Source organism: Condylura cristata, unplaced genomic scaffold, assembly GCF_000260355.1.
Source record: "Condylura cristata isolate star-nosed mole 26May11 unplaced genomic scaffold, ConCri1.0 scaffold00002, whole genome shotgun sequence".
Classification (NCBI taxonomy): domain Eukaryota; kingdom Metazoa; phylum Chordata; class Mammalia; order Eulipotyphla; family Talpidae; genus Condylura; species Condylura cristata.
The window spans coordinates 80,802,953-80,827,622 of NW_004567103.1; the positions used below are offsets into that span (position 1 = coordinate 80,802,953).

The following is a 24,670-nucleotide window of genomic DNA, read 5'->3' on the forward strand; positions in this document are numbered from 1 at the left end:
ACGCCATGTGGGTCACCTCCGGGGTGGGAATCAAACCCATGCTGAAGTGGCTTTAGCTTCTTAGTGCTGTGCTTTAACCCACTCTGATACCAGGTTGGCCCTAGGATAGCATTTTTGAGAAATCGAAAGGAAGCTGTTTTGGCCAAAGGTCACTAAATTGAAGTAGAGAAGAGGTAGAAGAGATTATAAAAGCTATCGTGAGAATTTTGTACCTTATAGTGAGAAATTATCTATGTGTATTCTGCAAAGGAGTGACAGGTCTTAAAAAAAAATCTCTTAATTTTGGCATGGAAGATTGAGAAAATGTTGGTAAGATATGAATGAAAGGTCAGAATAAATCTGCAACTAAGATGTTATGGCCAAAACTGCACTGGGATAAGGATGGTGTTCTGAACAGAGGGAGGAGAAGTGTGAATTTCTAGAAATAGATAAAGGTCAATCAGCTATGTGTTGATGTTATGGATAGTGGAAAGCAAAGATTTAGTGATTACTCCCAGTCAGGTGTTACTTAATTTAAAATAATTATGTATTCTGCATGGCATCAAATATGGGTAGTAGGATTAAGGTTTATAAATAATGATACATAGCTTATAAATAATGATACATAGTGCTTTGAACATACTGTCACATCTATTATCTTGTTTGGGTTCTGTAATTTTTTAAACTGAAACATGTTGGCAGTTAAAATGTTTTCTGAATTCAGATATAGTTTTTCTGAAATAGAGCTTAACTAGCATTCAGAAGTGTTGCGATTACTTAAAATTCTAACACACACAAAAAAACAGTCCTTCTCCAAACTAAACATTGTCTTGCCAAATAGTGTGGGTTTTTTGGGGGGAGAGTAGTTTTAGTTTTTTGTTTTTTATGGATAGGGTAGGAGTTAAAAATACTTTCTTTAGATTTTCATGGCCTATAGTTAAATTTTGTCTGGATGAGCACATAAAGCCAAGCATATTTTTATGAAACAGAATTTTTGAAGCTTGCCAGACGGTAATATAGTTAAATGAACAGATCACTTCAGATCCTTGTGATTTTTACACAGTTTTATTTTTGAAATACAAATTATTGGCAGACTCTTTATAATCTAGTGGAGAGTTCAAATGAAAATCATAACTACTACAATACATTCAATAATTTCTAGCATATTTTTGTTATATTATGATGAAATTTCATATGTTGTAATGAAGTATAGTAAAAATTTCTCATAGGTAGTCCTTTTCAGAAATGCAATTTTTAGCATTAATCTTCAAATGGAACAGAGTTGTAAGAATTGATGTTCTAGTTCCTCGAGAAAAAAAAAGTAAATCAGTTTTATTTATTTATTTTTCAGAGGTGGCTGGATCCAAACAAGCCAATAAGGAAGCAGCTAAAGAGTGAGCAGAAATTTACTTAATGTTTTGCAAGTACATTTTTTAAAGATAAAGGATTAATATAATCTGATTAATTAGACCTACTTTTGTTAATTCTAGGAGGATCTCCTTACAGTTTGAACTTTAGAGTCAAATTTTTTGTAAGTGACCCCAACAAGTTGCAAGAAGAATATACAAGGTGGGTTTATGGAGCATATTTTTCTTGAAAATATTGTCAAACTGTTATAAAATTAGAGATTAAGTGAAAACAGATAACTATGCTGTAATTCTCCCAACCAGCACACAGAATAGATGATAGTTGTTTTAGGATGATGATTTCCCTCCCCCTTGCAAGCATGGAGGGCTTTAGAAGAGTTGAACCCCAGTGCCAATCCACCTAACCACAGACGTTCCCGAGTCATACAAATACTAAATTGTTCTGTTTGTGAAAATGATTAAGAAGCACTGCTGAAGTAGTCAGATGATGCTCTACTTACATGCAAGGGTTGAGAATTGTACCTGCCTTTTCTTTTTCATAAATAAGCATATTCTGTCTCCGTTGAGAGAACGCAGACTTTATAAAATACGCATTCACTACATATAAAGTATGCATTCATTACATGTAGGTGAAGAGCTTTTCACCTTTTTGTCCTTACAAGATTTTTATCTTTGTTTCTAACATCATGGAGTTTCTAAAGGAAGTTGGCAGAGAATGCACTACGATGTTCAGCATTCCAATGCTCACTTCACTGGGTTTTTAAGTTTAATTTTAAATTACTGTCTAATTTTATTGTCATTTATACTTGAAAAAATAAATGTAAGAACGGCCCAGATGAGCATCTTGATTATGTATGAAACGTAGATAAACTGTTAAAGGTAGAATTTGGAGAATAACTACCTTATAATAGTTAATTACTAAAATATTCTGAGAACAAATGAAAAATGTCTGGCTGACACTGCCAATACTCAGATTTTTGTAAAGGAGAGTTTTCAGTTGACAAAATGAAAACTAACATTAGGTTGACATTCTCGACAGTCCTTTTCTGTGGGTTTATTGGGGTGCAGTAGGGACATGGTGTTGACTTTTGTTATGGGGTGGCTTAGGATATTGGTCTTAGGCTTGGCACTCTTAACATTTGAAACTAATAGCAGAATTCAAGCTAATTATCTTGAAAAGTAAAGTTGTATTATATGAATACCTTTATTTTAATATTTTAGGTCTTAGTAAAGTTTTGTTTTTATTGTTAAATAATTTAAATAGTAACATTTTAGTAATTCTCAGTATTAGTAAAATTTTCACTAATTTTGAATGAACTCCAAGGGAACTACTCAGAATTAATGAAAATTGTGAATTATTAAGCATTTTATTGTTTCCTGGCACATATAAGAACTTGAAATCGATAAAGTATTTCATAACATCTTTTATGTAACTAGATGTTAAATGTATAAGAAATATTTGTAACTAAAAGACCGGTATTTTTAAATTGCATTTCTAACATGTTTAATGGTCATGAAAAGATTGTTCACATAAATTGTTAAAATATTGTCAGTCACAGCTGTATTCATAATTATTGAAACAGCTATCTTAATTTTATAATAGAGCTTTTTTGTGTTTTTTTTTATAGCCTATTTTGATAACATGATCAGGGAATAAATATCTCACTGATAATTAATTCAAAGTATTTTTGTGACATAGGAAAAGTAAAGTTTCCTAGTAATCAAGGAATTGTGTTGAATCCGTAGTCTAGAAGATTAGTTTTGTTTTCACTATAATTTCAGCAAACTCTTTATAATGGAATGTCCTAGAATCTTGTAGGACCTTGGTGCTATTGCCAAAATGGGATAAACAGCTAGTTTTGCTTTTATTAACCTTGGTATACATCAGTGTTCTTTATGCTGCTTACAAATTAGAGTTACTCAGGGAGTTTTTAAATGTGCTGATGCCATACCCGGCTCTCCTAGATTTCAACTTAATAGGTGTCGCATGGGACCTTGCAGAGCCAGGACAGCTTCACAGGTGATTATAATGTACAGCCTCCATTAAGAAATACTCCTTTTAAAAACTGCTTGTGTTTTCTCAATACGATGGTTTTATTAGTAAAAAAGAAACCCTCAGCCACCGGTTGATTAAATTTTAAGGCTTGTTTAAACCACCCAAAACAGGAAATCTGTTATCCCTCCTTACTTTGAGATTCAGCAGTGGATTAGGAGGGAGATAGAATGGACTTAGAGTTTCCATTAGGCTCACTATCATTTAGTATTATCAGGTGCTGGCATCATTACAATTACAGTTTTTCTAGAATACCAATGACATTATCTTCATAGCTTTTGTGCCTGTTGAACGAATTAGAAAAGTTATGTTATTTTTACAACTTAAACATGTCATTTCTACATTTACCTAATTATTATTCTATCTTAAAGGCTGTAATTGTCTTTAAACCATGCTTTTATTAACTTATTTGGGTTATTTAGCAAGTGATAGGGTTTCCTTTTTACAAATGTAAAAACTAAGGCTCAACCAAATTTTGCCTCATTTGCCCAGAGTCACAGACTGGTTTATCCCCCAGGGCTTGAATTCTGGTTTTCACAGTATCAGACCTTACTGCTTGGTATATAAATAAGATTCACTAAGTATAGTTACCATTCATTCATGTAGATTTTGCAGTGCTTTGTCAGGGATATATGTGCATGACCTTTCTCTGAAAACCTAAATTGTATTTTTGATAATCTGAATAATATCATGGAACTCTTTATGAGCTTAAGCAAACAGCTAACATTTTTAATGACTTTTTTGATTTTTTTACATGTAGGGCATATATACTTTGTTTTTTTAAAGTGGGATAAGATTAAGATTCTCACATTTACAGCAAATAGCACCTGGTATTCTCAGGCAGTCTCTCAGTCAAGGCACTTTGGTGATGGGAACACTATGGTGACTGCACCAGAGAGGAGACATCCTATATCATGACAAAATCGCAACAATATTAGTAAACAATATTAATAAGTTAATATTGAATGTAAAACTGACATTAAAAATTAAAAACTTCAAAATTTGGTCTTTTGCCAATGTTATACAACCCAAGTCACTTTGTTCAAATATTGCTACATCTGTGGGGAATGACTTGTCACTAATGGATACAAAAGGAGGTATTCTCACTTAGCGTCTTGAAAGCAACTTCGACCACCCTATTGAAGAATAATTATAATTTTGATGTTTTTATAGGGAAGTGGGTGCTTGGCAATTTTAATAGAGCAGTAGTAAGGGAGGGTAAGTCTCTTTCTGATTTAAGGAAGCTTCCTTAACTCAAATAAAATTAAAAAGATGTTTTTCTACAATTTGCAGTTTCCTACTACCTTAAATGATGTTACCTACATTAGCCTGTCCTTGCAGCAGGAAGATTTTTTTTTCTTCAATTAGTGCATTGCTTCTGTTTTCAACCTACACTTCTGACTCGAAGTTTCTGCCTTTTGCATACACCAATGCTCAGAGTATTTCTCCTTTAGTCATGGGTGGGCCTTTAAAAATCTTGAGGTTTTTTTTTCCCCCCAAAGAAAGTGCAAATGGCCAACAGGCATATGAAAAAATGTTCAACATCATTTGTGATCAGGAAAATGCAAATCAAAATCACAATGAGATGCCACCTTATTGCCACCAGTGAGAATGGTATATATTATAAAAACTAGCAACAACAAATGTTGGCAAGGATGTGGAGAAAGGAAATTTCCTACACTGCTAGTGGCAATGCATACTGGTCTGAACACTATGGAAAGCTGTGTGCAGGTTCCTCAAACTACTAAAAATGAACCTTCCATATGATAAGCAATTCCACTTCTAGGAATTTACCCAAAGGACACAAAAAACATTAATTCAGAAGTACACGTACACCCCTATGTTTCTTGCAGCACAATTTACAATAGATAAACTATGGAAGCAACCCAGAGGCCCAAATATAAATGAATAAATCAAAAAGATGTGGTATATTTACACAATGGAATATTACTCAGCAATCAAAAAGGATAAGCTCATGCTCTTTGCAGCAACATGGATGAAGCTTGAAAGGCTTATGCTCAGTGAAATAAGCCAGAAAGAAAAAGAAAAATATTGAGTGGTTTCACTTAGAGGAGGAATACAGAAGAACCATAAGGGATGGGAAGGGAGGGTAACTGTAATAAAGTAAAAATCAAAGTCAGGCAGCTATAGATGAGAGACATTCTATAGGTGAGGGGGAGGGAGACAGATCAGCACAAGGGATTATGGTAATGGTGCAGGAGTGAATTGGTGGTGGGAGTTTCATGTTGAAATAATACATTATACAAAAATGAAGGATGATATAGATATATTTAAAATTTTTTTTAAATACTGATTTTTTTAATAGATACTACTGAAAACAAGATAAGTTTTAAAAATTTTTACATATATTAATATGTAGATTATGAAAGTAAAGATTTAAATATTTCAATTTTATTTATTAATGTGAATATACAATCTCAAGCTCTAAAAGTTATAATTTCAGTAAATACTAACTATACTTTTTTTTTTTAAGGTACCAGTATTTTTTGCAGATTAAGCAAGACATTCTAACTGGAAGGTGGGCTATTTTAAACTTTTAGTAAGGGTTTCAAAAATACTTTAAATTTTGTATTAAATAATTAATGATCACTGCAGGTTAATTATCTATTTGAAAGTGGCTATATGTAGCATGTATTCCTCTCATCAGCTCATTTCACTACTTAGTAGTTAAATTGTAAGTCTAATAGAAACCTCAAGTGTGAATAGTGTAATATAATTGATAGTACTTTAAAAATTACTTTGTTTCACCTTGGATACTAAATTTCCTCTCTCTCTTTTTTTTTTTATTAGGTTGCCCTGTCCTTATAATACTGCTGCCCTTTTGGCTTCATTTGCTGTTCAGTGTAAGTATAAGCCCATTTTGGAGTCAAAAGACACAGGATCATTGTCTGTGTTGGCAGTACTATGCTGTTGACATATTATTTAATTAAACATGTTCCTGTATAGGAAAATGGGATCTCAGAGGAAATGTAATGAAGCATATTAATTTGTTAGGATTTTCTGAAGTTATTTCAGACATAGAAGAATGTTGATTGCATTGTTGTGTCTTGCTTAAATAGGAACATTAGAATAATAAATATTTTACTTGTAGAAATAGATTTGATGAATAGGCGATTAGACTCTAAAAAAATTGGAAAATGTGTTTGTTAAATATTGAATTTTTCCTTCCATTTATTAGCTGAACTTGGAGACTACAGTCAGTCAGAGAACTTGCCAGGCTACCTCTCAGATTATTCTTTCATTCCTAATCAACCTCAAGATTTTGAAAAAGAAATTGCAAAATTACATCAGCAACATATGTAAGGATTGATTTACTTTTCTGCTACTTGGCAAATGTCATAATGGCTTATTTTCTAGAAAAATGTTTTAATTTATTTCTAATATGATTCTATTTATTTAATATACATAATTTACTACTATACAAAATAATGTGATTGGTGTAAAGAAGTAGAGGTGATATTCTTTAAAAACATTATTGTTAATTTCATACACTGAGATTATTTTCATTTCTTTGAAGAACCGTAAAGCTAACAGAAGTTTATATGCTATTATAGAAATTTCCAATTCTTTAAGAAGAAATTTTATAGTACAATAAACAGTTCTTTATACTTTAGTAATTTTTTCTCAGTTTTTAACTGTGAAAGGAATGTTTGGTAATGAACCAAGGGGAAAAAAGGAGCTTTATATAATGCTAAATTAATTTTTTTAAATGTAGTCCTTCAAAAATAGTAGCATGCTTTTCATTCATCGTAATATTCAGCTTTGATATTTTGTTAGTAATTTTCTGATTTTTTTTTTTAAGAAGAGGTTTCTTTCTTTGGTTAGAAAGTAATATTTATTGGTTCACGGTTTACTTTTACTTTAACATACAATCTAAAATATGAATGGAGGATCTAAGGAATATTGTATATTGGCTGATAGTCTGTCCAAGTATACTGCCTGCTCTGAAATTCTGGAAGAAATTACTTATTGTCTTATAGCCTTGGCTTAATTGTTCTGTTTCCACTGCTCTGTTTCCGTATATGTAAATGGAAGATAATAGTAGTATCTACCTCTGTTGTTACTGTAAAGATTAAGTGAGCTTATGTATACAAAGAACCATGCTGTAGACTTGGTATAAGCACTGAAGAAATAATAATTCTTATAACAAACATATTTCATTTGGTAAGGGCCCATGTATCTAAAACAGTCTGGGAATATACGGCCTGTCTATATTTTGTATAGCCCATGGGTTAATAAAAATGGTTTGTACATTTTCCCTTCTGCTTTCCATTTTTATTTGTTGTTTTCTTGTGGTAATACTGGTATACAACCCTGTATGAGATTCAGAAGTATAGGATAACACCTCTTAAGATGTGTATTATCACACCACACCCACCTCCATGGTAATCATAGTTCTCCACCATAGTCCTTTGGACCTCCTTTTGCTACTGATATGTCAGTTTAACAGATTTCTAGGGTTTGGCTTCATCTGATTTCTAGGGTTTGCTTTCATGTGATCCTTTGTTTTGTTCCTCTATAATTCACATATTAGTGAACATTTTGTATTTGGTTTTCTCCTGACTTATTTCACCTAGCAAAATTGCTGCTAGCTCCATCCATGTCGTCACAATGGCAAGAGTTCTATCTTTTTAATAACTGCATTGCATCCTTTTGTGTTTGTGTTGCCACATCTTATTTATTCAACTGTCAGTGGGCATTTAGAATCTTTTAATTGTGTTCAGTAAATGGTGCTGCAATGAATATAGAAGTGCATATGTCCCTTCAAATTAGTGGTTTCGATTCCTCAGTTAGGTACCTAAGAGTGAAATTGCTATGTCAGCTCCATTTTTAATATTTTGAGAAAACAATCATACTTTTTTCCAGTAGGACTATGCCAATCTATATTCCCATCAGCAGTGTACAAGGATTCCTTTTTTCCTACAGCCTTGCTAACATCTATTGTTTCTGGTCTTTCTGATATTGGCAACTCTCATTTGAGTGAGATAGTACCTCATTGTGTTTTTGATTTGCATTTCTCTGATAATATGTGATGGTGAACATCTTTTCATATGTCTGTTGACTATATGCATATCTTCTTTGGAGAAGTGCTTCTTTAGATCATCTGCCCATTTTTTAAATGGGTTATTTGTTTCCATTTTGTTGAGTTGTATGATTTCTTTGTAGAACTTGGGTATTAGCTCCTCATCGATGTATGACTTGTAAATATTTTCTCCCTTTTAGTATGGTGTCTTTTCGTTTAAAAATAGTTTCTTTGCTGTTCAGAGCATTTGGGTTTAATTTGGTTTTGTTTCTCTTGTTGTGGGAGTCAGATCACCAAAAACATCCATGTAGCCAGTGTTGTAGCTGTTTTTGCCTGTCTTCTTTTATGTATTTTATGATTTCCAGTCTTATATCCAAGCTTTTAAACCATTTTGAGAGAATTTTTTAATTTGCTTGTGAGTTAGTGGTCTACTTTCATTCTTTTGCATGTGGCTTTTTAGTTTTCCCAGCATTATTTACTGAAGAGACTTTCTTTTCTCCAATGTATACCCTTGACTTCTTTGTCATACATTAATTGCCCTTGTAAGTGTGGATTAATTTCATTCTCAATTCTTTTTCCTTTGTCTGATGTGTTGATCCTGTAATCATTATGTAATGTCCATCCCTTTGTCTTGTAACTTTTTAGCTGGAAGTTTATTTTATTTGACATAGTAAGTATGTTGTCCTTGTCTATTTTGGGGTCCTACTTGCTGGTACGATTGTTTTCCAATCATTTATTTTGAAACTATGTCTATCTTTGGAGCTCAGATTGGTCTCAGACAACCGAAAGTTGTATTTTGTTTCCTGATCCGGTCAGCTACGCTGTGCCTTTTGATTAGTAAGTTCAGCTCGATTATATTTAGAATGATTATTGATATGTGACTATTTACTATTGCCTTGTGTGTGTGTGGGTTTTTTTGGTTCTATTTATTTCTTATATAATTTTTTTGTGGATGTTCCTCATGTTGATTTAGTTGAGGGTACCCCCTTCAACATTTCTTGTAGGGGAGATCTAGTGTTTGCATACTTAAGTTTTTGTATATCTAGGAAGGCCTTTACTAGAAAGTGAATCTTGTGGGATATGGTATTCTTGGCTGATAGTTTTTAACATTTAAGAATTTTGAATACATCATTCTACTCTCTTCTTGACCTTAGAGTTTCTGCTGAGGATTCTGGCATAAGCCTCAGCATATCTTTATATGATACCTGCTTTTGACCTCTAGCCACTTTCAGTATTCTTTCTTTGTCTGAACTCTTGCTACTTTCACTACTATACATCTATTTATTTATTTGTAGGTCTTGTTGCTTTTAGGTAACTATATATTCTTTAACTGTATGGATTAGTATATTTAATTTGTTCTCAAGCTATAGGAAATTTTCCTCTATTATTTCCTTTGATGGGCATTCTATTCACACCCTCCCCCTCTTGATAACCCCCTTCTTGATTCTTTTGTTGGCTCTTCTAATGTCAGATATTTCTCATTTTTTTATATCTCATTTCTCTCTCTTCTTTTAACTAGGTCCTTAGTGCATTGCTATCTTCTTGATTCAGTCCTCCATTTTATATAGTCTACTCTCATATTGTGGAAATTTTGAACTCTGATAGGAAGATAAAAAAAAATCACATCTTTTTAGTTGGATTCTGGAGATTTTTCTTTTTCCTTTTGAGGTGATGTTCCCTTGAATTCGCTCATTGCCCTGTGGTTTTTTTGTTTGTTTTTGTTGTTGTTTGACCTGTCGTTTTGCTTTAGATTTCTCCATTTTTTAAATGTAAATATAGCAGTAGCTAGAGATTTGAACTACTATTCCCTTTCTAGCAGATGAACCAGTGGTTTTTATGTCATCTAAAATTTTTGGCCTTTCTGGTGTTCTGTAGTTCTGGAGACCTGATCTTTAGCAGCTGAGTCAGAGAATGGGGAAGGGGCCTGGAGAGATCTGATCGGTGGTGTGAATGCTAGTTGGGGGAAAGGGTGGCTCATATTTGTGCACCTCTGATAGTGTTCCTCTCTGTGGTTCCAGACAAGAGATTGCCAGGTACTTGCTTTCAGTGAGCTTCAGGAAGTCAGTAACACTTAAACTAGTAATAGCTAAACTAAATGATTCTCTGGGAAGCAAAGCAAGGAACCATCTTGGTCTGCTTCCTCCTGTTTACACACTTTAGGTGGCTAAAAAAAATCAAAAGAAAAATATATTATGTGGCATATGAAATTCCAATTTCATTGTCAGTGAATAAAAAATTATTGGGCCACAGATTCCCACATTCTATCGTTGCTTTTACCTAACTGTAGGGCTCATTTGGCCCTAAGAAGCCTAAAATGTTTACTGTCTTAAACTTTTCCGGTAAAAATTTGCTAACCTCTGAAATAAAATATGGCTTAATGAATGGGAATTTAGTAGATTAGTTGTGTGGTAAGGTTGTGCTTTGTTCTAATAGTAAATTCATTTATTGCAAAAGTTTTACCACATAGCATATAGGATTTAAGGTCTTGAAGAGAAGTCAAATCTTTAAAATTTACCGATAATTAGAAATTGCATTTTTAAGGTAAAGATTGCATTTTTGACTGATTTATTTTTATTTGTTTTGGAGACATGATGCCTCAAATTTTTAAACAAAACAAACAAAAAATAGAATCTTTTATTTTAACTGAGTTGGGGCAGGTATTTATTTAACATAATTGAACTTTATAGGTAACTGAAGTGTTTTGCTTTTTTTTTCTTATTTTGAGGAATTCTTTTTTTTATGATCATGCATTGGCAGGCTGTGGTCTCCCTTTTCTAGATTTATTAATGAATAAAGTATTGATATCTTTTATTTTGCAATTTGCTCCTTTTGTTTGAGTATAGTTTTGATGCTATCATTTGCCTTAGAATAATATATAAAATAGGAGTAAATCTGTTTTTCCTGGCTTTGTATTTACGGAAGTAGTTCTCAAACTTGTGTTCATGTAAGTTACCTGGATATCTGTTCAATATAAACCATTTGGACTCTGTTTTATCTGTACACTCTATAAAACAGTATTTTGAAGCTGTGATGAAAAACCAGTTTCCCCTCAATTTGTCATGGAACTATATTTCTGAAAAATATAATAAAACACAAGTTTCTGAAAAGTAAAGTGAAATAATAAAATACATAAAATTTAAGCCTTTTTTAAAATTATTGGATTCAGCAGACAAAATTATTCAGCCAAGGTGCTATTAAAGAGTGATGCTCAATTTCTGTACTGACTATGAGTCACAGATTCGCAGATTATGGTCTGCGCATCTTATTCTGAAAAGCATTACTGCTCTGGAAGTCATCTCAGCATCTGCATGTTTCAGAAGTACCCTGTGTGATTTCAGTACTGATACAGTATATGGACCATAGTTTTCAAAACAATTTTTTGAATTAAGTTGACATCAGTTTACAACATTATGTAATTTTCAGGTATACAGTTTCTCATCTCAGCAATCACTATGTCACACCACAGCCACCACCAAATGTCCCCTCCCACAGCAACCAGTTGGCTCCCTCTACCTTTTCTAGCTCCACCATTCTTCTTTTCTGGTAACCACTAGATAGCTGTTATAAGGGTCTAAGGATTTGTCTTTGTTTTTAAAATACCGTGTTGGAGAAGTAATCATGTACGATGTTTTGTAAAAGGTTTCTTTAGAATGCTGAAATATTTACAGCCAAATAGCCTTTTTCTAATAGACTGTATTTGTGATTGATATAATTTTTAACTTAATAATATTTTTACAGAGGCTTGTCTCCTGCAGAGGCTGAATTTAATTACCTGAATACAGCACGTACCTTAGAACTCTATGGAGTTGAATTTCACTATGCAAGGGTAAGTGAAAAAAACTTACTTCATATTGTTGAGTTAAGTTCTGTTATTCAGTGTCATTTTTTTTATTTTTTGATGCCATGACAATCTTAGGGAACTAATAGAATAGTTAGTGAGTGCTGCTGACGCAGTTACACTGACCATTTCCTCTGATAGTTGCACTGACCATTTCTCACTTCCTCAGGAGAAGATTGGAAGAAGTGAATTTTTTCCATCATTTTTATTCAAGGTGGTGTTTTATGTTATAAAGATCATTTTGCAGAAAATAGGATACTACATTTAGAATTTTTATTTTACAAAATAAGTTACAGGAAATGTAGTTTTGTTGTATATTTGGCTTTTATAATAAACATTGTCATAAAAGTTGCTTTCAACCCCTCTGTTTTACTGCAGTTATTTAATTTTCACCGTGTAGTGATTTCATAAAAAAATTATTTATAAACCAAGTATATTATCATTTTACTTATTTCTTTGCTCTACTAAGGGGATTTATAATCACTGGTTTCTGTGTGTTGGCTGCTTCTATTTTCTTGTTTTAACTTTGTTGACTGCAAAAGACTTACCCTCCTGTCCTATTTTATTTGTGAGTAGCTATCTTTCATTTGTGTGTCTCTTCAGCTAGATTCCTTCTCAAGGTTTCTTTATGAAGAGGTCATATTTCTTTAAAAGTGTCCAGCACACAGCAGTTCTCCATAATCAATGAAAAGTGGAATTATAGATAACCACAGTTGAGCTGGTAACATGGTTTACATTCTCTTCAAACTAATCATTGGACCTTATAATGTTATGTTCTAGGAGAAGAGTGATAGTTGTTACAGTTTTAAAAAACTTATGTCATTCTCTCTTTTAAAAAAAAGACCAAACGACTTACTCTCCTCAAACACTTGTATTTGTGACTTGAGAATCTATCTGATTCCATTTAAAATGTGTAGGTATGTTGCTCTTAAAACTTTAGTTTTCTTTAAAATGTATTCCTTCAGCCACCCTCTGTATTTGGATATTATTACTTTTGAACTTGATGTTCCGAAATGTAACATAGCGGTGGGTGTAGTGGTGTGTATTTGTGCCAACTAGATTTTGGGTTTTGGTACAGTCAAATTGCACATAATGCAGTTTAAAATATGTGCACAAAACTATCTTTAACAATAAAAAATTACCACTAAATTCTATTGTTTTGTCCACAGTTTTGTAAGGACATTTTAGACTGATACCTGCTGTAATTGACTCCTATAATGAAATAGTGTTGGACTTTACTTTTTCAAGTTAAACCAGGGGGATGTCATGGTTTGTGGGTCCTCACCCATGCACTTAACAACTGCAAAATACCACTGAGGCTCAGGTATCAACAGCAGGATTCATTAATAATGGGAAAATTGGTGAAAAGAAAAGAGTTTTTATTTTTAAGGCCACGGGTGGCTATCTGTCCTACCCCAGATAGTGTCTACAATGTACAGTAGTCCAAATCAAAAGCTGCTGATGCAATATGACATTGTCCCTTGGAGCTTGGAGCCAGTGACACACCGATAAGTGATGGACCAGGACGACTCTCAGTGGCAGTTGGAGATGACCATAGGTGGTGCTGCTGACCAGGCAGCATGTGGAGACTGGACCAGGCAGTATCAGTGGCCAGACAGGACAGTGTTGGACTGGACACTATCGCACTAGCAGGTTGTGCCAAACAGTCAGAAGCAGTGAACAGCTCCCAGAGGCAGTGCCAGAAGACCATGTACCAGCATTACAGCTCTTAGGTATACCAAGCAAAGACGAGCTCTTTTAGAGATATTGGGCACATGCCAGCAGTGCCAGTCAATGGACAACATTGGCAGCAAGGCCAGAGGCCTAATGGTAAGGTGTTGAGTGCTATAAATATCGCAGATCTCAAAGGTCTCAAAAGTCTTGAGTTCAGCGAGTCTATCTGAAATCCTGTCAAACCTCAGCTTGTATCCTTTAGAGGTACACCATCAAGCCTAATTGGTCCATTTATAATTCCTGAATGGTCTCAAAACTTTGAATGGTGCCAGTGGATGCTTGAACCTTATTGATCCTTAGGTGGTGGAACCTTACTGGTCTGTTTTTAAAACCAGCACAATTTTCAGATAGAGAGCTCCTAATGTGTCCATGCCCAATTTGTGCAGAAGGCAGGTAGTCTCCCATGCATTGGGCCCTGCAGCAGCACTGGGTTTGGCAGTGCACTCAGGGGGTCCTGAAGCTAAGCCAGGGCACAGGTTTGAGTTTCCATAGTGAGGGCTGCCTGTAGACTTCTCACTGACCTCACGGACCCCAGCTTGCCATAGTCCTCTCTCCCTACTGCTTGTGCTGAGGTTGGCCATCAAACCCAGCTGCTGATGTGGGCCTCAGCAAAGCCGGTCACCATCACCACTTGGCTCCTGTTACAAAGTGACATAATTAACTATTTATTGATTTGATTAAGTTGGATGCTTTCATTTTTTAAACTATTTGATTGTAAAATTCTGTTAGAAGGCCATAAATGAAGTATATCAAGTTAAAGTAATTGACATTTTTAAAAGATTTATTTATTTATGCATACAGCGCTGGGGTACAGGCCAGAGGTGCGGGGGTGGTGAGAGGATTCACCAGAGACAGAGTGTTGTAGTACAGGCCAACTGACAAAGTACACTGCTGAGGGGAGCAGCGGGTAGGTCAGGAGAGGTCTGCTGTGCCATGTGGAACACCTCTGGGGTGGGGATCGAACTCATGCTAAAGTGACTTTAGCTTCTTAGTGCTGTGCTTTAACCTGCTGTGCCACCAAGGAGGGCCCTAAAGTAATTGAAATTTTAAGTAGTCAAACTTAACATAGAAACACATAAGCTTGGGCAGTCCATAAATAGCGAAAATGGTGGGTGTGCTAGTAGAAGGTTCTGAAAATTCACCAAAAAAGGACTATAGTTCTTAGCAGGAGAGAGAACAAGGAGTCATCAGGAAAGTTGCAGGTTATTTTGAATCAGTCCTGCCAAATCCACTAGAGAAACAAAATCGTGTGCTATGGAAAGAAGAATGACCCATACCAAAAAAAAGTTACCATAGCTCCATTTTTTTAGTACTGTTCTAGCCACAGATTGCAAAAACTTCAGCTATTGATTAGTACAATACAGTTGTCAACTAGTTGTACATCTCTGAAGTCTTTTGTTATAACTGTCTTTTTCTTTTCATTTCATCAAGTATATTTCCCTGTAAATTATGGCAGGGAATAAAAAATTTTTAACTTTTCAAAAATAATATCAATATAACCAGATTATATTTAGCAATCTGTAAGAATCACATGTCTCATTCACTATAGTGGAGCTGTTATGTTCTTTGCATAGTGCTGATACTAAGAATTACTCAAAACAAAAACATCAGTTGTCTTTGCCCTGTGCAATTCATTGGATATCGGAGTGCAAGAGAAGTTTTATTAAGTAAAAACTGTAAGGAAATAAAGAGTAAAATACAGAATGCTTTGGGATTGTATGGCAGGACCATCAAAACCAATCTGAAAGCAGAGTGCAAAGAAGGGTCTTTAGATACCTAAATTTACTGAAGTCAGAACAATGAGTTATAATTAGTCAAGACAGTGGTTTTTCACCATTGAACCATTAGCAGGAATAAAGGCCTGAAATCAAGAAAGAACATGACTTACAGTTACATAATATTTACATTCCAGTTTGCCTGGAATGTTATATGAGTAAGGGAAAAGAGAATTATAGAAAGTAAAAAATTAAGGACAGCCTCAGAATAAAGAAGAACATGGAGGAGTGGAGCAATGGAATATTTCATTTTTTAAAAAAATAACATAATAGATGGAGCTCTCTGTCTTTTTCGGCATTATGTGAGTTTTAACACATGACTGTATTGATGTAATGACTACCACGATGATAATAGAACAATTCAATCCACCCCACAAAAACACACTCATCTACCCTTTTTAGGTTAATCATCCTCTTACTCCTAACCTCCCGCGAAAATTGTTCTGTTCTCTTCTAAAATGTCCTATGAATGGGAGACTACAGTATGTAGTCAAATTTTGAGATTGCTTTTTTTTATTTATATAGTAGTGTATTTGAGATTTATCCAAGTATTGAGTTTTAATAGTTCATTTATTTGTATTGTTGTATAGGATTCCATTGTAAGGATCTACCATGGTTTGATTATCCTTCCCCTATTGAAGGATAGACATCTGGTTGTTTCCAGTTTTTCTTGTTTTAGTTCTGTTAAATAGATCTACTGCAAACATTCAGGTACAGGTTTTTGTGTGAAATTAAATTCTCATTTTGTAGAATGAGTGCCCCAGAGTGTCATTGCAGGGCAACATGATAAATGTATGTTTAGATATATGGGAAACTGCCAAACTGTTTTCTAGAGTGACTGAATTACTTTGAATCCTCACCAGCACTATTTGCCAGTTCAAATTGTTACACATTCTTTATAGCATATGGTACTTATGTACATCTTATTTTATTTCTTTTTAAGCTTTTCTAATTGGTGTATTTTTGTCACAACATTTAAAAGCCATGAGATGAGAACACTAAAGGACAAATCCAGCAGGTACAAAATAGAAGAAGTCCTGAGAGCTGGAACACTTCAAAATTTAGAAGAGAGACAGGAAAAACCAGGAAAGTACAAGAAGCAGCACTCATTTGGCTTAGAAAAAAGCTTTTGTTTCTGTCTTTGAAGTTCAAAGACAGAATTGTGTGAATTGTGAATTGTGCTTGATACCACTATGTCAGATAAGAATTCAATTACAAATGTGGAAGTCATTGGTAGTCTTCTAAGAACAGTTTGGGAGGTGTAGTGGTGATCAGAGGGTGACTAGAGAATATTCTAGAAAGAGGCATATATTTTGAAGACATGCTGGTTAAAGTAAATTTGTAATCCCTTGGAACAGATAATCTCTTCTGTAAGAATGGAGCTATGTCTATGGCATCATCTTTGTCACCCTGTAGTATTCAAATCACACAATGATTATCCATAGTTCTGCTGTGTATTTTCACTTATCCTTACCTGTATAGACATAGCTTTTTGTTTGTTTGTTTTTTATCAGAGATCTTTCATTTTCAGTGAATAACATCACATATTTTGTTAAGTTTATATGAGACCTACCCTTTAAAATCATGACTGAAGACGTATTACACCTAAATACATTAAACATATAGAAACAGAAATTCTAAACTACTGTTATGGGGAGAAAACAAAGTTAAAAAGTAAAATAATTTTAATAGCTATCACAAATATTTTGCAGTTTTCATGAAGGAATGATTTTTAAAATGTAACTCAAAATATAGGGATAACAGATGAACATGTCACGGGAGGAATACAAATGACTGATCTGAAAAGCCACTCTGATAATCTATAATATAACAGTGAAAACTTCAAGGAAATACCAGTTTTTATGAGAAGCAAAAGGATTAAACTTATCCATTATTGATCAGAGTATGGAAAGTGGATATTCTGAGTCATTGTTGAAATATAACTTGATATAATCCTTTGGAGTACAAGTATTACTATGATTATAATCTCTGATCACTCCATTGCTCAGATTCCATCTTTATATATTATATTTATAAAGGTGTTTTTATTAATGTACTCAAGACACCTTATATCCAGTAAGGGGCTGATAGCCAAGATCTACAAAGAACTGAAAACAACCCAACAAAAAGAAAACCCAATCAAAAAATTGGCAGAATAGATAAATAGGCACTTCTCCAGCAGATGGCTGGACATGCGAATGCCTAAGACATGCAGACATGCAGATGGCTAAGAGTCAAGTGATAAAAATTTTCATTGTGACTTATCAGGGGAATTCAAATCACAACCACAATGAGACACCACCTCTCACTTGTAAGAATGACCCATATATAAAAGGTCAGAAAAAAGACAGGTTTTAGGAAAGGTATGGAGAAAAAGGAAACTGTTCCACCGGTTGGTGGGAAGGTAGACTGTTCTAGTCCATATGGAAAGTAGTATGGTGGCTTCTCAAAATATTAAACTGCTCCATCTACCACATGGAGCAGTTCCATGCCTGGATATCAACTTAAAGAATGCAAAAACTCTAATTCAAATGAATATATGCACCCTTATGTTCATTGCAGCACTATTTACAATGGTCAAAATATGGAAACAGCTTAAGTACCAAAACCTGATGAGTAGATCAAGGAGCTGTGATAGACATACACAATGGGAAAAGAAAAAGATAAAATTCTGTTGTGTGTGGCAACATGGACGGACCTCAAAGGGATTATGCTAAGTGATACAAGTGGAAGGGACTTTGCTAAGTGATACAAGGAGAAAGATACTGGATGATGTCACTTTTATGTGCACTACAGGTAAACAAAATAATAAGTCACATAAACCCAAACCACTAACAAACCTTAGAATTATTGGCAGTAGAACAGAAACTATCTGTTATGAGGGGAGGATAGAGGACACAGGAGGGGGGGAAATATAGTGGACTGTGGTGTAGGACTATGGGTGTTTTGATGGTGGGCGTGGTGTGGGAACAACATCTGAAGCCGGAAATCCTGTAGCCCTACCGGAAATCCTGTAGCCCTATGTCACAACATTGTAAACCAGTGTTACCTCAACTATAAAAGTATATGTGTGTAAGGGTTTCTGTCAAAGCATTGTTTGTAATGTTACAGAAAATAAAACAGTGTAAATGAATCAAGTTATGATTATCATATATCCATATTTTGAAATAATATACAACAGTCAAAATTGATTAGAGGTGTGTATATGTGTGTAGATGTGTATATACAAAATAATTTCTACAAAATGTTAGGTGCAAAAAGAAAATAACAAAAATTATGTGTTGTCGTTTTTGTTCCTCACGCAAATTGTAATATACGTATATATATGTGTGTGTATGTGTGTGTTTTATATAAATTTGAAGATTAAGAGCACATCCCAGTGCTAATGCTGGCTATTTCTGGGGAATGAGGCAGAAGAAAGTGAAGAGTACTTTTTGATACTTCACATTTCTATATGCAACAATTTTTATGATTGTAAATATATTTTAATAGCTACCTCATACCACTTAAAATTAATGTTGCTACTGTTCACACTACTAAAAGATTTTACTGGGTTTGTGTTATTCTTAACATGTATCAATAGAGGAGCTAGAATATTTAAGTCATTTTAGCTAATTAATTAGTGTGTAGAAGAGTAACTAGGAAAGGAGGAGAGACTACGATAGGGAAATATAAACAATTAAGATATAGAAGTAAAATATTAGGACATCTATTATAATAATCCTAAATGTCTTGTTTTTACATTGCTATTTTTAATGTATTGTAAAATCAAACACAGATCCAACAAGTATGTATGTCTTAGAGAGAACTTCTGTGATTATCACCCAGGTCAAGACATAAAATTGAGCTAGCTAATCTAGAAGTACTATTTGTACCCAGTGCTAGCAACAGTCCCTTTCTGCCTTTGTATCTTTCCTAGATACCATAACTTTGTCTTACTTTTTACTTTTTTAAAATAGATACTTTTAAATGCCTTTTAATTTTCCCTCTCTTCCTTTTTGTTAGGATTTTCTTTAACTAAACCATTTCACAAACTTATAGTGAAATGGTTTAGTTAAAGAAAATCCTAAGTCTAAGATGTGTTGATCATGTAGTGATGGTGCAGTTCAGCAATTTCTGTTGTTACATGTATTTCCTTCAGATTGGTAGTTTGATTTAGAAGCATGATCAGAGAGTAATGTCTGGTTTTTAGTTTAGTTTTTTTGTTTGCTTTGTTTCTTTAATGATAGCAACCATTAATGCTTAGTGCCTGGATCCACTGAGACATTGGAGATGGCAGAACAGAGATACTATAGTTAATTCTACCTTTTTGTTTTTATTTATTCTCTAGCATAATTTTATATATAGTCACTCCTTTACTGAATGATTACCTCATAGTACATATACAGATAACGTTTGATTCTTTCCTTTTATTTATCCAGTTTCCAAAGTAATGGATTGGTTCCCTGCAGTCCTAAGAAGATAATGCGCCAAGTAGATTTGAGAGCTTGCAATATATTTGATTCTTTTTCTTATTGAGGCCTAAATTGTCATATCTGTGGCAGTGGGGATTCTTTTTGCCCCGAAGTCCTTTTGACATGACATTTGTTGTCTTTGATAGATTCAACACTATACATCAATAGTGTTTTAAGATCCCTCAGACTCATCTTGTATATTTTCTGCCACAGACTTGGAGTCAGCTATATTTTTTGAGATGCCCTGGCTTCCATTCCCTTTCCCCACCCCCAACATGGAAAAGATGCTCTTTTTTCATTTTTTTTTAAACCTTTATTTATTTATGCATACAGGAACTGGGGTACAGGCCAGAGATATGGGAGGGGGTGAGAGGATTCACCAAAGACAGAGTGGGGAGCAGAATAGACAGATGTACTGAAATATGCTGCTGAGGGGAGCAGCGGGTGGGTAGGGAGAGACCTGCCATACCATGGGGGTCCCCTCCCTGGCTGGGGCTGGAAATTGTGCTTCAGTGACTGCGGAGCTTCAGAGTGCTGTGCTTTAACCTGTTGCACCATTACATAAGGGCCCAAGATGCTCTTTTTTCAAGAAATATATTTTCCTTTCTCCCCAACACCTTGTGTCCCCTTGTCTCTCTCCATCCCCTACTCACTCTTAACCTCAGTACCCTTAGGATGTTTAGTGATCTTCACTAGTTTTTGAAATTGTTTTATTTTGTGGAATTTTCTGCTATGTAATTTCCTTAGCTGCTTGCTCCCTACCTGGTTATCCTGCCAGTAATTTGAGGATCCCAGTAATTTGAGGATCCTCTTGCTGTTTCTGTTCTCCATTGTGGCTTCAATTATTATGAGTTGTTTCAAGTATTCATTGAATTTTCATTCATCTGCTCTGATGTTTGATGCAGATGAGTAGATAGCAGAAAGGGTATTAGGAACACGTGTTAAGTCTGCTGACTTAATCTAAAGTTCTAATTGTCCTTTTAAAATGATTTAAGATAGTGATAATAGTGTTTGGTGGAACTGATTATTGCTGAACAAAATGAACAGCCAGACAAATTAGTGTACACCATTGTGTTTGACTACTTAAGATATATTATTCTACCTAACAGCTTAATTTAAGGTTTTATTTAATTAGAAATTATTGAAGCTACATTTTAAACAGTTTATTTTAGAAATATAATTATAAAATCTTGATTATATTTTCATCCATTAGTCTTATAATCTGTGAGCATGAATGTTAAGGGGTTACAAACATTATTGTTATGTTAGTTTGCCTCTAGAGTACTTCAAGTAAAGAAGCAAAACTATTTCAAAGTTGACTAGCAGCTGAATAAAGTATTTTAATTCTAATTCTCTTACCAGCCAGTTTTGCTATTCTAGTTGCATCAATTAGTGCAGTGAAAACTCATCTTTCAAAGCACAATTCACATTTTCTTCCTTGAAATTTTCCATGCTTCCCAACAATTGTTTCTTATTCTATAATCTTACAATATTTTTTATTAACTACATATTTGCTTTAGGATTTCTCGTTGGATTAGAAATACTGTCAATACAGGTCGCCTTTTACCAAACTCTAACCTCCCTATGTTCTATTTACTTTTGTGATTTTAGCACCATATTTACAATGACTGGTTCTTAATGTCATGGTTTAGAAATGGAAGGATGGATACCAGTTCATATTACAAAATGAGAAGTCATTTGGCTTCCTATCCCAAAGAGTCAATTCCACTTAATAAGCCATTGTGAATCTGGAAGTCATTTTTGCTCTAGATTAATGAATTTTAATAATGCAATATTTGTTTGATTTAAAGTATGTCCTTTATTCTTATGAAGTTACAGTTATCATGTGAGTTTAAGCATAATACAGTGGGTGCTCCCTATGGAAATGTTTTAAAAATTGTGCTTTAAAAAGTAACCTGGTTTTTGCAATATCTTTAGCAATTAAAACATACTGTTTTAGATTTGTCATTTTTTTCTTTTTGAAGGATCAAAGTAACAATGAAATTATGATTGGAGTGATGTCAGGAGGAATTCTGATTTATAAGAACAGGGTACGAATGAATACTTTTCCATGGTAAGAACTTCCATCAATACTTTTATCATTATATTACTAAATATGATAATATAGTAATTCATATTAAGAAAAAAACAACTGAACTATGTTAATGTTGTTATGCAACATACTTGGAATCTTCCACAAGATATGAAGTAATTAGTATTACACATTTTTTCTGTGTTTTATACCATGATAATTGCTTAAAATATACTGTCTCATTTAAATAGTGGAACAGGGTGTGGTTACTGTAAAAAATATCTAATATAGAGTGGGTGGTAGTTACACAATTGAATAGGTTTGTTAAAATTGCTATATTTCATTGTATACAAATAATACCTCTGTAAAGTTTATTAATAATAATAAGTAAAGATCATTTACTGTTTCATCTCACATCTTTTAAATGCTTCCTACAGATTTCAAAAAATTTTTTTTTAAAGATTTATTTATTCATACAAAACTGGGATACAAGCCAGAGGTTCAGGGACATTGAAAGGCTTCCCCAGAGACAGAGTGGGGAGCAGAACAGGGAGATCAACGAAGTACACTGCTGAGGGAAGCAGCGTGTGGGTCAGAAGAGGTCTGCCCCACCATGTGGGTCACCTCTGGGGCAAGGATCAAACTCTCACTGAAGAGATTGCGGCCAGCTTGCTGTGTTCTGACCCGTTGCACCGCCAGGGAGGGCCCAGGATTCACACTTTTGATGGGAGACTGAAACAACTTAAGACATGGCCCCTACCTATAAATGGACCTGCAAAAATTAATTATAAAGCATAATATATAGATATGTACTTAAATGCTTCAGAGAAGATAGTTATTTTCCATTTTTATAGTGATCAGTATGCATCTTTGATTTACTATATTTCTCAGTTTTCTAAAAACAATTTTTAACCTTTATTTTAATAATTCTACATTTTATAAATTCAAATACTTTTCAAATGATGTGGGTTAAATTAACAATGGTAATTTAAAATTTTCTGAAATTCTAAAGTTCTCTAAAATATTCCTTTTTATTATAAAATAAGAATTCTAGAAGAGTATTTGGCATACTGCTTTAGCAACACAAAAAGATACAAACTCTAGGGAAAACTTTGATAATTCAAATATTTGAGATTAAAAAAAATATTTATTTTTATTTATGCATATGAGAATTGGGTATAGTCCAGAGGTGCAGGGGGTAAGAGGATTCACCAGACACAGAGTGGGGAGCAGAAGGCGCACAGTTATTGAACTAGGCTGCTGAAGTGAGCAGTGGGCAAGACAGGAGAGACCTGCTGCACCATGTAGGTCAGCTCTCTGGCTGGGCATTGGCTGGTGATAACTTGATAGCTCTGAGAGTATAACCCTGTGCCACCGGGAAGGCCCAGTATTTGAGATGTTTGTTAAGGAATGAATTGAAATTTTTCTCAGTGAAAAAGAAATAAGGAAGAGATTTGTAGATAGAGGAGATCCAATAAGGGAACTGTGTGTTCTTGAAACTGATGCAAGTCTCCTGTGGGCAGCATATAGTTGGGTGTTGTTTATTTTTATCTCTGCCTTGATTATATTCATTCACTTCCTTTTAGAGTAATTATTGATTTTATTAAGTACTTTCTAATGTCCAATATTACATTCTGGTTTTGTTACATTTCAATTGTTTTCTTTAACCACTGTTTCAGAGAACATTGTGAATCAGTTGTTTTCTTTGGTGACATTATCTTGTTTCCCTGTTCTTTGTCTTTTGTGAGCATAATCTAGGTTTCTGTTTTGTGATCACTACAGGGTTTAAACAAAACCTCTTAGATACAAGTCTGTTACAGACTGATAACAATTTACTTTCAATTGCCTGCACAGGCTCCACCTACCTTATTCTCTTGCTTATTTACTGATAACATAATTGACTTTTTATTTTTAAAGATGTGTTTATTTATGCATGCAGAACTGGGGTACAGGCCAGAGGTGGAGGGGCTGCGAGAGGATTCACCAGAGACAGAGTGGGGAGCAGAACAGGCTGACTGACAAAAGTACACTGCTGAGGGGAGAAGAGGGTGGGACAGGAGAGGTCTGGTGCGCCATGTGGGCCACCTCAGGGGTTGGGGATTGAACTCCTGCTGAAGTGGCTTTAGCTTCTTATTGATGTGCTTTAATCTTCTATGCCACCAGGGAGGCCCATAATTGACTTTTTAATGTTATGTATTTGTTAACAATTTAGTGTAGTTACGGTTATTTTTACTACTCTTTTTCTTTAACATTTATACTATAGTTTAATGGTCAACATACCAACCTATTATGGAATTTCATTTCTGGCTGTATATTTTTCATTAACATTTTTTCTTTTTGACTTACAAGACATATCTAGTAGTGATACACTCCATTAGTTTTTTTTTTTGTTTT

General features: G+C 34.2%; 1 protein-coding gene across 1 annotated transcript in view; it reads left to right on the forward strand.

Annotated features, from left to right (window-relative positions):
* PTPN4 (protein tyrosine phosphatase, non-receptor type 4 (megakaryocyte)) overlaps nucleotides 1-24,670 on the forward strand; it is a 154,624-nt gene that overhangs the window by 69,444 nt on the left and 60,510 nt on the right. Inside the window, exons 4-10 of the mRNA XM_004674719.2 lie at nucleotides 1,331-1,373; nucleotides 1,470-1,548; nucleotides 5,894-5,938; nucleotides 6,211-6,263; nucleotides 6,599-6,719; nucleotides 12,182-12,269; nucleotides 22,230-22,318. Coding sequence (XP_004674776.1) covers nucleotides 1,331-1,373; nucleotides 1,470-1,548; nucleotides 5,894-5,938; nucleotides 6,211-6,263; nucleotides 6,599-6,719; nucleotides 12,182-12,269; nucleotides 22,230-22,318 — 518 coding nt within the window. The remainder of the gene's footprint in view (nucleotides 1-1,330; nucleotides 1,374-1,469; nucleotides 1,549-5,893; nucleotides 5,939-6,210; nucleotides 6,264-6,598; nucleotides 6,720-12,181; nucleotides 12,270-22,229; nucleotides 22,319-24,670) is intronic.